This window comes from Protopterus annectens, chromosome 8.part1 (genome assembly GCF_019279795.1).
Source record: "Protopterus annectens isolate FY-2018-M chromosome 8.part1, PAN1.0, whole genome shotgun sequence".
NCBI lineage: Eukaryota > Metazoa > Chordata > Ceratodontiformes > Protopteridae > Protopterus > Protopterus annectens.
Window position 1 is genome coordinate 250,244,290 of NC_056742.1, and position 18,311 is coordinate 250,262,600.

Here is an 18,311-nt window from a genome sequence, read left to right on the forward strand (position 1 = left end):
TCAAAACCCATTTGTCCTGGGTAATGAGTTCCCAGCTTTTTGCATGCAGGGTTCCTGACCGAGAGACTCCCCAGACTCTGGAATAGACTGCCCATACATGTCAAGCAGAGTGCCTCTTTGGCCCTCTTCAAAAGGAACCTTGATGATTGGATGGGAGAAAGGAAATTCTCCCCAGGAATCATGTCAGTCACCCTGCTAGACAGGGGTCCAGGGAAGTAAATAGTGTGGGAAGAAATAGCCAGGGAATTGTTATGGCTAGGCTTGTATAGGCCCTAGGGCAGATAGCCTAGTACCAACTTATGAGCCTATAAGGGTGAGCTTTCCTCCTAAGGGAGCAGGTAGTTGAGCAGGGCTTAGAAGGGTTAAGGTTGAGTCATTGTGCCATTTTTCCGTAGGGGGGTGGCTTACTACTCCCTGCTTTGGAAGTGGGTGGCCCCCACTGCTTAGGTCTGTGCATAGCCTGAGACTGTAGTCTAGGTGGTCTGCTGTACCTGGGTTTGGACTGAAAAGACCTGGAAGGGACTGGAAAGGGCCAGTTCTTTGAAGGCCAATGCCTACTGAATCTGGGAGACTGTACTTGTAGGAAATCTTTAATAGTTTGCATAGATTTAGCTTTTTCCTCCATCCTTTTGAGTACTTCTGCTTTGTTGCCAAAAAGGCGGTCTTGATTTAAGGCAGCATCCAGTAATTTAGCTTTAATATGATCTGGCAAGTTTTGTTCCTTAAGCCAAGCATGCCTTTAAGTACAGACCCAGTGACAGCAGCCCTGCAAGATGCTTCTAATGCGTCAAAACCACATTGCAAAGTATGTTTACCAACTTGTTCTGCAGAATGCATTAAATCTTGCAATTTTGTGTTCAGCACAGTCAGGAATCAACATCATTTTCTGTTTAAGTAGTCCCATAATATGCTGCTGATACTTTAACATATGAAACTGACAATTTAAAGCCCTAATGGCCAAAGTAGCAGTAGTGTATAACTTCTTACCCCAACTGTCTAAGGCTCTAGCATCTCTATCAGAAGGGCTAGGATTTTTGGCAGCAGTAGCCTTAATGCCTTTTGGTCCTTGGGAAATGGTCTCTGGATCCGCAGAAGGATTCTTGAAGAGGAGCTTGTGAGAGTCAGGTACTCTGTAGTACCTGTCAGGTTTTCTGGGAGCTGGAGGTAAAGTGTCTGGGGTAAGGCTAGATTCCAAGAAAGCATCATCTACAATGTCCAGAGCAGGAGGGAAAGCTAAAGACCCGTGTAGAGGCAGGAGTAAGAATTCCCCAAGTCTCTTTTTGGACTCAAGAGTAATCCTGGCTCTCCCAGCGGAAATGCTCCCTAAGAGTATGCAAGGTTTCAACGAAAGAAACATCTTCTGGAAGGGAAGCAGAGGGAACGGAATCCTCTGCATCAGAATCCTCATAAGTAGATAAGGGCAAATCCTGGTAATCAGAAGGAGCAGAAATATCCGATTCCTGATCAGAAGAATCAAAGAAAATCAGTTCTAGGTCTCAGAGGGGGAAGGCTGGCTTTACCTAATTAAGGTAATAAGGTCTCCAGCCATTCTAAGCATTTGTTTTTGAGGCATACACCCAATTTGATTTTAAACTATGACTATAAAGTGTTTATTTCTATAATGACTAAAAAAATGGCAAAGGTGATGACAAAATTGATAGATATGGATCAATGTGGCTTTGGGGAGTGGAGGCAAACATATCTGACAACATTGATAGAAGAATGATGGATCTAGAGGGAAGCAGAATGTAAGAAAATACCACTGCTGTTGGTGGACCTTGATGCACAGAAAGCATTCAACACGGTAATATGGGATTTTGTGTGTAGGGCAATGGAAGCATTTGCATTCCTTGATAACATTATATGGTTGATTAGGAGGATATAGGCTGGATAACAAGTGAAAATGAAAGTGTGTGGGTTGTGCTCCGATAAGTTATGTTTGACCAGAGGACCAGGCAGTGGTGTCCTCTTTCTCCTTTGCTATTTGCATTATATTTAGAACCACTGGCAAAGAAAATAACGAACTCAGAAATTCAAGGATATAACTAGTATGGTAGTCAAGAAAAGTTGGCTTTATTTGCAGATGATATTTTATACTTGATAAAACCAGAAAATGACACTTCAATGTTCTGGAATGTTTTGAGACCATTTCAAGTCTTTGCAGAATACAAAATTAATGAAGATAAAACAAAGACGATAGCTGTAATCTATGTACCAACACACAAATTGGTTCAGTAATACCCAAATACCCATATTTATGGGGACATGACAAAATGAAGTACTTACGAGTATGGATTAAAAATGGTTCTGTTATGGCAGCTAAGGATATGTGGGAAGAGACTAAACAAAAAATGAACACAAAAGTTGAGAAACTGGAAGCTCTGTTTTATGGATATGGACAGCAAGATACAAGCAGTGAAAATGTTTTTAGTCCCTTTAGTTTTACACACGTCAGACATATTTTTATAGACCAGAGGAGAAGTTGTGGACAGCAATTAAAGATTTGAAGGATTTTATCTGAGAGGGGAAGACAGCAAGAGTCATGTGGGATAAGTTGATCATTCCAGTAGAACAAGGAGGTATGGGATTACCTGATTTGAATGGATATTTCAGAGCTACACAGTTAATTAAAGCTCTTAGACAGCACAAGCTGAAAGCTAAAATTCAAAGTAGAAAGAGATGATGATAAAATTGGGAGAGGGGCTCAAGAAACAAGGGGAGACTGGTGTTTTGGATGCAGATTCTTAAGGAGAATAGCAATAACCATACAGAATATTATATTCATAAAGTACTTAAAAGTATTCCAAGAACTAAGCCAAAACAAGGATGGATAAAGGAGATTCTGCCAATAGGGATAACTGTAATTAGAGATGCAGACAATTGACAAAAGGGGGCAGGAATTTACTGAAGAAAACTTGAAAAGGAATCAAGGTATGGGGAGCAAATAATCAGAGATAGAAAGGTATAAGAATGGGAAGAGGCCAATAAATTACTTGGACTGCAGACTATGCAGTGCCTTCCTTATCAAGGATTAATAGAGTATAGGCAAAGAGAAGGAAATAAGGGGATCCTAAGTGAAAGACCAGTACTGGTCGAATTTTTAGTAGGATCTAAAACAGAAACTGCTTTTAAAAAGGGGATAATTAGTACAGCTTATAACATATTGCATAACAGCTATGAAAATCAATCAGGGGAGGTTTAGAAGGGATTGAGAAGAGACTGGATAAGCAATTTGCAAACAAGGTGGTGATATATGTATGACTCCCAAATATGCAAAAAAATCTAGAAGATTTAGGATCTTTGCTTTTATGTGCCTACATAGGTATGTTTATACCCAAAGTAGACTCCCAATAAATTTTCCTCAGGTAGATTGCAAATGTTGGAGGTGTGATGAGGAAGAAGAAGGTAACTGGGAACATATTTTTAGGAGTATGAGTTGGCAGACTTTAAAAATTCCCTGCAGACTACTCAAAGAAATACTGGGTGAGCAAATTTGTATAACTAAGGAAATGATACAGGAGCTATGATACAGAATCAGAACCGAGTGCTTTCGTACACCCTCTTAGGTGAACTTCTTCAGAACCTGGTTCTGAAGAAATTCACCTAAGAGGGTGTACGGAAGAGCTCAGCAGTGTTTTTATGGTGGTTGTATTTTGGACAGTCATCCATTAAAGGATTTTTAATATTCATCAGCAGCCTTCGGAAGGTATTTGTTTGGTTTCACGTTTGTGTTTTACCTTTTGGACAGAATCAGAATTGCTAGACATAGTAAGGCCTTGTTGAGTCCAATTATGCTGGCTGCCAAAAAGCAATTACTTGAAAATGGTAATTAAAACCTAAATCAAGTGTCATAGAAATAGTGAATACAGTGACAAAGATAAAAACAACTGGAAATCTGGATCTTTAGAAAAGGGTAAGAGAAAATTACATAGAAAAATGGGAATTGTGGGAACAATACAGGCAAAATGTTTTGGAGGAGGAATGAGGTTTAAAAGAAGGTAGGATTTGAATGAGCTATGTAATGTTTGATTGACAATGACTGGACAGATCATAACTGATGTATAATGTTTGCAACTAAAAAATATATCAATATGGTTTGTTAAATGTATGATTGTCTTGCATCATAAGTAATAACTGAATAAAGAAGTTTCTTTAAAAAAAAAAATGAATACCATTATCCTAGCAAGCTACAGGTCCCCCTCTATGTTGCAAGCTAGTACCTAGACCTACTAAAGGCACTCACTATTAAATCAAATACCCTATTTGTGGGAGACATTAACTAACCCTCTATAGACTGGGAAGCATACACTGCTTGAATCTCACAAGTAAGACAACTCCTAGACTATTAACATAAATACCCTTGACCAGATAGTGCACATACCTACTAAAGGTTCAAACATACTGGACATGGTACTCGCCAATATGGCAGAGCACTGACCCCCCCCTCCCCGTGTCATGTCCTCAATTGGGAGGCAGACCACAAAGCGTCTTCTTTGAAATAAAAAAATCACCTTGGTAACCACAGCAAACTAACAGTTAGGAACTATTCAAAATCAAACTACATCCTATTAAGCAATAGTTTGTCAAAATTCAATGCCCCTCCTAAAAGCTCTCCAAGATCAACAGGAAACTAAGAGGACTAGTTAAGCATAAAAAGGCCACTTATGAGGTTAAGGTAGCCTCACAGAATAAACCACAAGCCTTCTACAGCTACATCCATAACTTCAAAGGCAACACAAAGCAGAGTGTTGAGCTGGTGGTTGATGGTGTCACCCTCACTGAGCAGAGTGCCATAGTGAATCTGCTGGTTGACAAATTCAGCTCAAACTTCACCTCCACCCCCCCCACCTTCCCCCATGAAATACCTACTACATAACCCCACAACTATTAGCAGGGAGCAGGCCCTGGCTGCACTCACTAAGACCAAAAACACAGCCTCAGTGGGCCCCAACAATATCAAAGGAGGACTCCTAAACAGCTTGAAACATGACCTATCAGGGCCAATTGAGTCACACTTCAACTACAGCCTTAACACAGGATTTGTACCATGCAAATGGAGGACTGGAATGTTATCCCAACTCACAAGAGTGGAACATCAACTGACTGGGAAACTACAGACTCATTAGTCTGACTAGTATAATATACAAAGCCATGACATGAATTCTCATGGAAATGATCAACAAAGACACAGGAAACCTTCAGACAATAGAACAAACCCAGTTGGGATTTGCCAAGGGAAGGTCATGCCGACTAAACCTGATGGATTTCTTTGAGAAGGTCACCAAGGCACTGGATGAGGGAAAAATGGTGCACACTGCCTACCTGGACCTGGCCAAGGCAATACAATATCCCACTGGGTATAGTTGACAAACTCACCAAACTGGGCATAACCCCCTGCATAACTCAATGGATTGCCAACTGGCTCACAGACAGGACCCAGGAAATCAGGGTTGGTGAGACAACCTCCACTAAGAGACTGGTCACAAATGGGATACCTCAGGGCTCTGTGCTAGGATGGCTCTTATTTGGCATCCACTTCTCAGAGGTAAAGGCTAATGTCAAGGACATTTGGCTGACCAAGTTCGCAGATGACTACAAATTGGGAGCGATCATGAAGTGCCCCCATGACAAACACCTTACAACAGGGTCAAAAACATGGACAAATGACTGCTGCTAAAGCCACAGATTAAAACTCAATGCCAAGAAATGCATTACTGTGCCTTTTAGGAAAATAGCCACCCAAGCTAATTACTCCATTGATAAGACACCCCTAAAAAGGTGATCAGGTAGTAAGGGATCTGGGAACATATATAGACAGTAATTTGGCCTTTGACTAATATGTAGCCAAGGTAGTGAGAAAACCATTCTGTGTCATCTATCTTATAATTAAGACCATGGTGTCCAGGTCCAAGGAAGTCATAGTTTCACTTGATTTGGCCCTTATCAGACTTGTCAGAGTACAATGCCCCCATTGGCATGTACCTGACCAGACATATGCAACAGTTGGAATGCCCACAAAAGTCAGTTACCAGAGGAATCCATGGTATAAACGCATTGTCCAATATGGATCGCCTTAAAGACCTACCTCTATATTTAGTCATCTACATTTACTGAGAGTATATCTACGCCTACCACACAAGGCATCATTGGATCTAGTTCTGAATGAACATCCAAGGATTTAAATTTTGCTTGAGACAAACAGGACATATCAGGGAGATATGTGTGTGTGTATCAGAGGATTTCCATGCTCTGGAACAAGCTCACATCCATGTAAAGAAGAGTTCATCCCTAACACCATTTAAGCATAACCTTACCCAATGGTGGGGAAATTGGAAATTCTCCATGGGTCTGGCCCCCATGTCTCTGACACACAGAGGCAGACAGTAACTATGCAGAAAATAGCATACCCCCCCCCCAACATAACCTTTAGAAATATAACTATAATACCCCCTACCAACAAACTCCCATGATGCACAGGAACACAATTAGGATGGGTTGTGTGACTTAGGCATATGGTGGTTGTTAGCTTAGTATATACTTAGGAACCTATAAGGACATCTAACTTAGGAAGGCGAGGGAGTTGAGTGGTCAAGCAGATTATGGACTGGAGCTCTGCACTGTATACAACAGAACAATCAATCACACTTACCATGAAGCCACAATTACAGCCACAGAAAAGAAAAGTTACTAACTATTCATAACAAGTTACAGATCATTTATATATACTATTTTCTGGCACTATCAGCTTATAGGAATTCAACTGTTCTTCTCTTAAACCACAAAGTCTCTGAAATATTAAGCAGTTAACAATAACTGTCAGATATGTATCCCAGGATCACTAGATGGTTCACTACAACTGCGCTTGCTTAGAGAGAAATCACCCCAGTGAGCATTCTACCAATCCACTTAAAAACAAAATCAGTAAATAAAATCACTGTTACAGCGGTACTACAGTCTCTGTGGAATTCATGCTGTTTAGCCACTCAGTGGTCTACAGATGTTAAGGTAATTGTCAAACTGAAACAACTTTCACAAGACTCTAAGAAATTACTGAAAAGAAATGCAGCTTAAGCTGGAAACGATGGCGTGATTCTTTAGTGTTACTGGAATAATGTTTATCATTTTCTAAAGGAAAAACCTGACCACACTGGCATGACAGACTGGGCAAGGAGAATGAAAAGTATGAGTGTTACAAGCTTTCATACACTTTAGGTAAAGACCTTCTGACACTGATTTGTGTAGTCTCTTAGTGTTAATGACTAAAAAATGTTGAAAAGAAAAGTTAAGCTAGATACCATGAAAAGAATACATTTGAATGGGTGTAACAGACTGGCTAAAATAAAAGTCGGAGCAATAGCAGTGGGAGTAGAACCTGCAGAGACATTAACCTGTAGTGCAGTGCACTGAGCATTTAGAATAGTCTGGCTATCAAAGAGATGGTTAACCACCCACACCAACAAAAAAAAATGCACTGTACTCCACAAACACACATTACTGCTCCCAAGCACTACAGCAGCCTGTTTTTTGTTCCTTAACCATGCGCTATTCTCAGAGTTTTAAAGGAAATTCTAAGAAAGGCCATTAATTAGCAGCAATTAGATAAATCTTCCTTGTAATTGGGGGATATGTGCTCTGTAAAGGGAGTAAACATTGAAAAAAGATCTAAACCGGTGTTATAGTTCTATTTTCTTTCATGAGCATACATTATATATAGCTATCAATCATCAAAAGCACACATATACACCCACTTTCAGAAAGCAACAACAGTAATTACCATTTTTTTTACATATGGTTTCCAGTTCTTAGTAACTTTTTTTCTGTACTACCAGAATACGACAGAGAAGTAGCATCTTATTATATTTTAAAACTTTTGGAATGGGAGCATTTAATAAATTAGTTCTTTATAGAGCAACATATGGTCATTCCACAAGTTTTGCATAAACTGATTTATATTTTCCCAATATAGTTCAACATGAGAATTCTCAAACAGAATATGCTTCAATTTTGCATTCAGTTCATGTTGTATCTCCAGCAACTTGAATGGGAATTCTTAATCAATCTCACAATTCCATCCGGGGTTAAAAGCACTATGTTATTTGTTTCCATTTGTAAATTTTACAGAACTGTATCTGTTTGGATATTCCGTACCAATTTCAAACTATCAGTTTCAATCCAGTTATGTTCATTTTGAATGATGAAGTTCCAATATTTAGCAGGCACTGAGGCGGCTTACAGCAGTGGGTATGCAGTTAACAGGAAATGGTCTTCCATAGGGAAGCAGGAGACCATGGTAATCAAAAGGCAACTAAACTCAAAATTTCACAAGATTTTTTACTTGCTTTGTTCCTTATTGGAAATGTTTCAGTCACCCTAATGTTATAAGCATAAGATTTTCTTTTAAAAGGCAAGTGTTTTCATAAAACGGCCAGGCCACTTATTCTGTACAGATCAGCCCATAAAGAAGAGGAGGCCTGTCTTGTCTACAGCTAGAGGTTTTGGCTTTACTGGTCTGAATGCCTTAATAAAAATATAAAAAGTGAAAAAAACCTCAATGGGCATACAGAAGCAATGCAGCTGAAACATTTGTACATCTATAAGGGGTCATTTAGGCATGAAAACAGCTGTTTAGCCTTATTTTTGGCCTTTTCGATTTTCAGACTGACAGCTGTTTTCATAGCTATAACCCAGAGGAACTGACTAAATAATCAAACAGCTCTTACTGAAGCTTTAACCAAAAGGATCTGGCTAAATAGCCCCAACAACTGTTACTACAGCTTAATTCTAGGAAGATCTTCCTAAAACAAGATTCAGCTAACAGTCCTTAAAGCTGTTACCACAGCTAAAGTTAAAAAGATCTGGCGAAAGGCACCAACAGGTATTATAAAACTTTCCTCCAGTTGCTCGCTCAAATATCAGCCACAAAACCTGCTATACCAGCTAAGATAATCAAAAAGATCCTGCATAAGGCTCCAGTAGCCACCACTACAATTTGCTCCATCAATTCCTCTCAAGCCTACTCCAACCTCAGCTCAGTCTTTTTAATCCTGAAATTGGTCCAAGCAGGATAACTTCAGATTGTTGAGCAATGTTTCTACAGAGGTGGTGACCACAACAGTAATTCATGTAAAAAGCACAGACAACTCCCATGGCCATTTCTGCAGGTAGGGAAAAACAACTTATGGTACTCAGCTAAGCCTCTACTTGAATAAAAAGCAGTCCTCTGAGAATAGCTCAAAGATGGCTTTCTCCAAGTAACAAAGTCATACAAAATCTACAATTACAGGAGTGCTCAAGCAAGAGAAACTGTTACTAGGGAGCTCCTCAACTGGGTCACAAGGAGCCAGTTACCCAAGAAAGGGAATAAGAAGAGGGCCTTCTGCAAGAACTCTTAAGGCTAGCATTTTTGTTACATACCCTGGTTGCACAGAAGACCAAAAGATCAGCACTTGCCCACTTAGACTAAACCACAAACACTTCATATGTAGAATCCTGCAGTGATGTGCCAGTGTCCATCATGGCTGATGACAGTAAGAGTCCCACATCAGTAACAGAATGATCGCCCTAAAGTCACTGTCCAGAACTTGATATGATGGATGAGCTCATTGAAGTTCAGAATGGATTAAAAACCTCTCATTTCTTTGGGAACCAAGATGTAGGAGCAAAAATGCTCTTCATCATTCCAAGGGAGTCTTTATAACCTCTGAAACATACAAGCCTCTCCAAAGGTTCTGTCAGCTGTTCCTGGGAGTGGATGTATGAGCTATAAAACATGAACATCTTTGATCATGTCAAGAAGTCAGCAATTCTAGCTGATGTCTCTCCAAACAGGGGGCTGAACCTGGACAGCCACCATCACCCTGGACTGTACTCAGTACTATGACAGGTGGACTGGTAGGGGCCACCTTCCAAGACAACTTGACCAGGACAGCAGGGGGGATTAAAAGAGACTGCACTTGAGAGAGAGAGGTACCTTCTACATCTTCCTCATCCGTGCAAGGAAGCATCATCCTAGAAAAGTCGACTAGACATGAAGAAAGGGGAACATCACACATACTTTCACAGTCAATTCTTGCATCTATTTTTGGAGAACCACAACTAACTCCTTTCTTTCGAGGCCTGCCGAAGGAGGACCTCTCTCCAGGAGGCTGCATTAAGAATACCCTGCCTACGCTCAGCTTTAAAATGAGGAAAGTCTCAACCATGCCACCCTGTGTAAACTCAAACCACAGCCTGTTACCCTTACAAAGAGTCACCACAACTCAGTTACAACAGACAGCATGGAAGCTAACTTTAGAAGTCGTGATGGCATAGAGGGATAAAGCCCTAAGTACGATGCAGGTGACTCCAGTTTGAATAGACTTGGGCGCCTGTAGGAGCTGGAAGGAGAAGATGGGAGTGAACAGCCACTACTTGCCTTCTTGCCCATACTGGGGGAGGGAGACTGTTCTGGCTCACCACATAGGTGACATCTAACAGGAGCACCACATGTCTACACTGTGGAGCATGCATCTACTTAAGTTCACACTGCCATGTGTAATCACTCTGAGCTGAGAGAAACCCTCCAAGGGCAGCTACAGCAGAGCTCAGAAGAGCTACCACAGGAGAAGGAATGTTCCAATGGGGGAGAGGGTAAGGCTGGCCCAGTCCCTACCACCCACCTCTTACCACCAGTGACTGAACTCAGGGGGTATTCCAGGAACAAATGAGTCAAAGAGTGCTTGCATGCCTCGGAATCCTAACTCCTAGGACTGTAAAACGAATGGGTTATTGGGTGCAAGTAGCAAAGCCATCAGGCTTGGTCCTGGGAGGGTACAAAAGAAAATGGTTAGTGAGCTAGACAAAGGGATTTAAAAAAATAAAGGTTTAAGGTTGACATAATGTCTAAGGTATTTACCTCCCAAACTCAAGGTACAGAGTTTGATTCTCACCTACCCAGTTCTCCCTTGATGCCAAAATTAAGAAAGGCACCAGTGTCATGTCCATAAGAGAGAAATAGAACTGGAATAGTACAAGACAAAATGGGAAGCAGAGAAATCCAAACCCAAATATGTCAGAGGAGGACATTTTCTTGTCCACTCTGTTCAGACCCCCTGGGCTCCTTATCAAGCAGTAAGATGAAAAGATGTTTGGATATGGTGACATAGGCTGAACCCATGAACTCATGTAGCAGTTTATTCTAAAATGCTTCACTTCACTGGAGGTTTGTAAAATGCATCCACTTTCTAGGGTGCAGGAGCAACAGAAGCAACAGAATCTGAATACCAGGCTGCAAAAGCAGCATCCTAAAAGATGGCCTCCATGACCATGATTATTCAAATCTGCTGCTCCTTCTCCACAGTCTCATTAAAACATTTCTGAAGGAAAGGCAAAGAGCCACACATCAGTAAACAGAAGCTTTTATCAGGTTGACAGTTTTCTCTGAAAATGGATTTTGCTAGGGGGAGCAAACAGAGGGGAGGACTTATTTTCCTTAAATTATATTGTAATAAGGGCTTCTGGATCCCTCAAGTTCCCTTCCTAAGGCACACAGGAAGAACTTCCTCTAATCCAAAGTTTTGGGATGGGGACTCGCAACCTCCCATGAGCCTACATCTGGTATGGGTGGGTTCACACTCAACTATATAAGCTGGTTTGTCCATGTGACTAGTAAGCACCAGAGGTCCAGTGGTCCCCTTTCTAAACGAAGGTCAGGATATGGGCTTGTAATGGCAAATGAAATAAAGCCTACAAGAATCAAAGGGGAGAAAAAGATGAAAACAGTGGTTCATATCAGTCACATTTATTTTAGTACCCAAGACTAGGCACTTCAGAGCAAATGAATGGATGAAACAAACAGCAACAATGACAAAAATAAAAAAGTGAATGTAAACTGAAACATCTATACTGTACTATAACTTTTTAAATTTGAAGAATTCAGTACAAGAGCTTTATCATAACAATTAGCATTCCACTAAGGGTGCTTATCAAGCTACTATATTCTTACTTTGATTGCAGCATAAAAAACTTTAAAATTGAATGTCATTTCCTCTCACCTAAGTAATCGACAAATTCTTTTACTTCTACTTTGGCTTCATGCATTCCAGCTACATCCTTGAAACTGATACCTTTCCCTGATCTGCCATCCACAATGGTGAAACGAGCCATTTTAAGCTGATTCTGTTTAAAAGCAATTTGAAGTTGAGACAGCTATAAGGATTGCATAATGCAAAATGCAACAATTCCATTTAATCATTATTGTGAAATCAAAGAAGTCTACTAGCTCTTATTCAAGTTTAAGAAAAGTCTCATAAAAGTTAAAAAAACAGGCAGAATGACAGGCAAACTGGGAAAAGTACAACTATATAAAAAATTACAAAAGCAGCAGATGCTCAAGTAGATTGCTACTGCAGTAGTAAGTACTGCTGGGACTTCTGTCCAGATGTCCTAATATTTAGTCTGCCATCCAGAGATGAGCATGTTCCCCAACTTTTTTGCCAAGGAAAGTGGAAGGGTAGCCAGCTTATATTGCCTAGGTCAGCAGGTTAAAGAAATTAGGTTCCAAAAGTTCATTCAAACCTTAGCAGACCTGAGGCTTTGATAAGAAAAGTGGCAAAATGGGTAATTGCATAAGGCAGGGTACTGCCATCCCAGCCCTTGGAAAGCCAAGGAAGAGAACAGGGGGGTGATGGAAGGGAAAGCGATACTGCAAAAGTGAAATCCTCAAACATCTACTGTTATGTTACGTTCTTACACACTGCTGCACTATTTCTTACTACTGGAACAATTCTTGGAGCTCAAAAAGAGTGCAAGGTGAAAGAACTTGTTGGGCTCTGTTACAACAAACACTGCAGAACAGCAGTATAAAACTGAGCCCTCGCCCTGGAAACAACATCTATCCTCCTGTGTTTTCATAAAGTATGGATTGAAACCAGGTACCAGCCTCCAAAACAGTATGAGCACTTGTTCACTAAAAAACATCACAGTGACTGCAGTACCTGTAGTGCAATGGGCTCTCAGTCCTTTCCAACTTTTTCCTATGATTGCAAAAAAAAAAAAAAAATATATATATATATATATATATATATATATATATATATATATGTACTTTAATGGGCAGCCACTTAGCAGCTGTTTGGAGACTGGTTTTCACTCTGCTGTTTGGAGACTGGTTTTCACTCTTTCTAGGCTGTAAAGCAGATGAATTGCTGATATGTTTAGATATTTTATAATACCTCAGCTTTCTGTGTACTTCTAAGGAATGTAGGATTCTAGCTGCTGTTCTGCAGATTAGGAAAGAAAACAGCCAAATGAGTACTTTGAATAAGCATGAGCTCAACCACTTTTGGCATATGGAAGGGGTTAGTTTTAAGGCTAGAAAGGACTGCTTGCACATAAGGGCCTGTAGTTCTGAAATCCTTCTAGATGAGGTGACAGCAAGAAAGAGGAGTTTTCCAGTTTAGGTAATTAAGAGAGACTGAGGTAGCAGGTTTAAGAAAGCTTGCGTGTGCTTTTCCAGGACATTACTCAAATTCCATGTGGAGAAGCAATAGGCTTTATAGGAAGTCCCAAATGAAGAACGCCACTAAAGAAGTACTTACCATGCTATAGGGATCTCGGATCGGGTGGAGGAACCAAACGCATACAGGCTGAAATGGTTGAGACATGAACCTTCAGAGAGGAATATGCCAGGTCTTATTTGCACAGCTTAGTTAAGTATTGTAGAATCATGAATACTAATGGTCTACGACAGTCTTGAGTCTTTCTAGGATATCAGACAGAAAACTTACATTTGCCAAGTAGGATTTCTTTGTGGAGACTTTCTGGCCTCATTAACAATGGTCAGCATGTCCTCATTGGATTGGTGCCTAAACAGCAAAAGAGGAAAATAATTCAGGCAGTCAGCTTCAGGGCCTCTGGGATGGGGTTTATCTGGGTCCACTTATTCTGTATAAGAAGGTCTAACTGTAAAGGCAGAGTGAGAGGTTTCAATCTAGGAATCTGAACGAGGAGAGAATCAGTGCTGTCTGGCTAAAGTGCGCTACTAGTAGCATCTTTGCATCTCTTCACTTACTTTTCAAGATCTCCCTGGTAAGAAAGGGAACTGGAGGGACTACAAACAGGAAAGAGACATGTCCATCTTGATCTGAGAAAGCATCCACTTTCCAAGTTTTTTGTATGGTGTCCTAGAGCAGAATTTCCTCAGCTGTTTGTTGCTTGGAGAACCATACAAAACTCTCTCAGACACTCTACCTGTTAGTTAGCTGAAGGAAAACATCCTTATGCAGTATCCATTTATGGGGGTCTGCAGGTATACACTAGGGATAATAACGAGTCTCCCCTTGCTTGTCTATTGTCACTTACAGACCCCCTTTTTTTCCAAATGGGCTTGAACACGAAGTTCCAGGATAGAGGCTACCCTTTTTTCTTTTTGTTAATTCTACGTGCTTCATTTTCTGAGCTGGACCCCAAATGTCATGTACCTAGAATCAAAGCAGCACATAAATTATCTCCAGGCAATAACAAAAGTTGTCGAGTGGAAAAAGAAAGATCACTGAATATACAATGCCAGTCTTGCTCGAGCAAGTGTGTAAAACTCACTCTACAGAGAAACGACAAAAATACAACCATAATAAGAGCCAGAATGGAAAAGTAATTTCACAGAACTTAAGTATATAAAACAAGTCTTGGTAACCAATGTGGGAGCTACTGTTCAAATGGACTTCACCCTTGAAAATCTATTACAGTCAGTTCCATCAAAAAACTATACTAGTTTGCTTTGAGAAAAGTGATGCACATTTGCTGTTCTGTACAGTGGGACCATATTTGTACTTCTCAGGCAAACTTTGCCTTTGATTTTGTTTCTGTTCTACCATGGATTGATGTAAAGTGCATCTTTAGTGATGCAGAAAATGTTTTGTTGGAAACACAAAACTTAAAAAGCAGATCAATAGGCAATTATGATAATAAGGCCCGACTTGGTTCACAGAAATGCCTGTGCTCTCAGACTGTATATAAACAGACAATACAAATTCTGTCTGGTGTTTGGGCTGTTCATTGAAGCTTCCAAAGAAGCAGTCATTTGGCATATGCAGATGCTAAGTGCACAGCAACCATTCCCTTAAACTGTCTTTTTATATGAAGCCTGGCAGATGAAAATCTGCACACAGAGCTAAAGGTGAAAGTTAATAGTGTGGAAATTCTGTCACTACAAAGCAACAACCCAAAAAAGATGGAATCCCACTGTCTGCCCTAGATAAATTCTACTGCCACAAAGAATCACTGCCGAAGAAGTTTCCAATATTTAATGTTATCTTCCCTTCAATTAATGTGTTGAAAGATTTACAGTTTCATATTAGAACACCTTTCTTGAATTACCATTTAAAACACAGGCAAATGTGCATTTATATAAAAAGAAAAAACATGTTAAAATGTTCACAGTTGCAAACATTCTACATCACATTCTTTTATACAATCAAGCCCACATTACATAAATTGCTCAATTCCTGCCTTGCCTTAAACCTTAATCTTCCTCCTCCAAAACTACTTCTTTCTGCATGTATTGTTCCCACAATTTCCATGTTTTTTCTATGCAATTTGCTCCTACCCTTTTCTAAAAATCACGCTTCCAGTTCGTCTCTACACAATATTCACCACTTCAAATACAGCCGGTTCAGACTTTGATTTCCATTTTCTAGTAATTGCTTTTTTTTGGCAGCCACAAGAATTAAACTGAACAAAGCCTTAGCATGTCTAGGCAATTCAGATTCTGTATCCAAGCTCACAAAATCATATCCTTTACACCCATTTGATTACACGGTATTTCTCAAAGTACTTTGTAAGGAATTGTTAAAGTCTGCCAAATCATTACACTCCCAAGACATGTTGCCATTAACTCTTTCTTCCCCATCCTGCCTCCAACATATGCCACCTACCTGAAGAAAAATTCTTTGGAGTCTGCTTGCGGTATAAAAATACCTCTGCAAACACTTCAAGCAAAAAGCCTAAACCTTCTAGACTTTGTTGCACATTTGGGAGCCATACATACGTCCATCCATTGTTCCTTGTGAATTACTTATCCAGTTTCTTTTTCCAATCTTTCTTAACCTCCCTTTGATTGAGTCCTATATTTATCATGTAATATTTTACATTTCTTACTAGTTGACCCTTTTTTTAACAGCAGCTTCTGCTCTAGATTCAACTTTTAAGAGCAAATGGAAAAAAAATCAAGTGTCCTTTCTAATGGCCTTGGTTCCATGAATACAGAGGAGCAATTGTTTGTGCACATCCAAAGTGTGAAGCAAGTATTCACCCTTATTGAGGTGACTGGAAAAGAACAGTGGCAGATGGATAGGATAATTCAAGTTAGATTCAGATGCCACCTTTGGGAAAAAGGAAGGTTTAGTTTGCAAAGAGATTGTCTTTGTGAAAAAACAAAGGAGGAAATGACAGTGTATGCAACTCGGATATTCTCCTGGCTGAGTTTACAGCCACAAGGAATACGGTCTTCCAAGATAGGAACTTTAAGAAAGTGGTAGAGCCATCTCAAATGGGGACTTTGTTAAGACCTCAACACAAAATACATGTCCCTTGGAGGGGACTGATTTTCTGGTTGGTGAGCATAGCAGGAATGTACCCTTGAGAAATGCTTTACAAGATATACAAGAGGCTTAAGATGGTGAGGCAAAGCCTTGGTGGAAACTGGAGATAGAAGCTAGCTGAACCTTGATAGCCAAGAAAATAGAACCGGAGAATAAGAGTTGTTGAAAGAGAAGTGCTTGGGGGAGAGATGCACTGAAGGGGTCTAGCCCCTGAGAAAATGCCCAAGTTGCAAAACATCGACATTTACTCCAGTAGGCTTCACAGGTAAATTCCTTTTGGGAGCCAGAAACAATGTGAACCACCTCGAGACAAGGAGGGGTCAATGGCCATTACAAGGTCTGGAGAAACTCTGCAGTTAGAGACTGAGTAGAGTCAGGTGAGGTGACCAGGATGTGTGAGAAAGATCCTCTCTGGGAGCCAATCACCAGGTGGGGCTGCCTGATGAAAGTCGTGAGTGGAGGGAACCAGATTTGCTTGGGCCATTACGGGACAATGATGATCACTGAGGATACGCATCTAATTGCCTTCTGTATAAACATGGGCATAAGGGGAAGAGGAAGGATAGCATAAAGAAGCTCAGAATCATTACAAGAGAGTCTTCTTGGGGACAGTCCCTTGGTTGGAGAGGCAAAAAAAGATCACAGCAAGGACAGCTGCAGCAGAGAAACTATTGATGCACCACTTTTGGACTGAGAGACCACTCATGAGGCAAAAGAATGGATCTATTGATCCTATCGGTGAAACAGCTGACTCTCCCCAGAATGTGCACTGCTAAGATACAATAAGAAGTGATCACCCATTTCCATACTCTCATTGCTTCATGGCATCGGGGATAGGATCTAGTTTATCCCTGTAAGCTGATGTAGCAAACTACTGTCATGTTGTCTATTTGGATGGAAATCGTCCCGGAGGTTAATAAATCCTGCAGTTCCTGTAATGCTAGAAAGACCTCTCTCATCTCCAGGAAATTTCTGTTAAGACTGGCCTGCTCTAACCATACACTTTGGACCAATATCTCCTGATGCTGTGCACCCCACACCAAGGGGAAGGAGGCATCAAAGGTCACAGCTGCTGATAGAGGGGGCAACAGTAAAGACCTCCCCCAACCATTATAACAGTAGGGAGGTCAACCACCAATGAAGCAGTCTCCTGAAAAGATTGGTGATTCAGATGGGTAATTACAGTAAGAACTCGATTTGCAACCATTTTGCTCTGAGCAACCAATGTTTGCTTCTCATATGGAAGTGGGCTAGGTGAACCACTGGGATGGAAAACACCATTAAGCCTAGAATCCATAGAACAAGGGCTGCCAGAGGAGATGAGAACAGCAAATTTCAGACTGCAAGTATAAGAGATCTGACTCTTTCTAGAGGAGACATAAGGTGCAGGGCCTGGTGTCCAGGTGGCATCCAATGAACTGAATGGACTTCATTGTCTGCAGCACAGACTGGTAATAGAGGACTGAAATTCCCAAGGATAGGCAGAGATGCAGCGAGTATTCCAAGGCCTTGACCAGCATTCCCTCAATGTAGCAATGAGGAGCCAGGTGTCTAAATACGGCAAGACTGTGATCCCACGCAGCTGCATTCCCTCAATGTAGCAATGAGGAGCCAAGTGTCTAAATACGGCAAGACTGTGATCCCACGCAGCTGCATTCCCTCAATGTAGCAATGAGGAGCCAAGTGTCTAAATACGGCAAGACTGTGATCCCACGCAGCTGCATTCCCTCAATG

The 18,311-nt window shown here is 40.7% G+C and overlaps 1 protein-coding gene across 1 annotated transcript in view; it reads right to left on the reverse strand.

The window, feature by feature from the left end:
• SPG7 (SPG7 matrix AAA peptidase subunit, paraplegin) overlaps window positions 1-18,311 on the reverse strand; it is an 898,665-nt gene that overhangs the window by 482,322 nt on the left and 398,032 nt on the right. Inside the window, exon 6 of the mRNA XM_044081590.1 lies at window positions 12,033-12,156. Coding sequence (XP_043937525.1) covers window positions 12,033-12,156 — 124 coding nt within the window. The remainder of the gene's footprint in view (window positions 1-12,032; window positions 12,157-18,311) is intronic.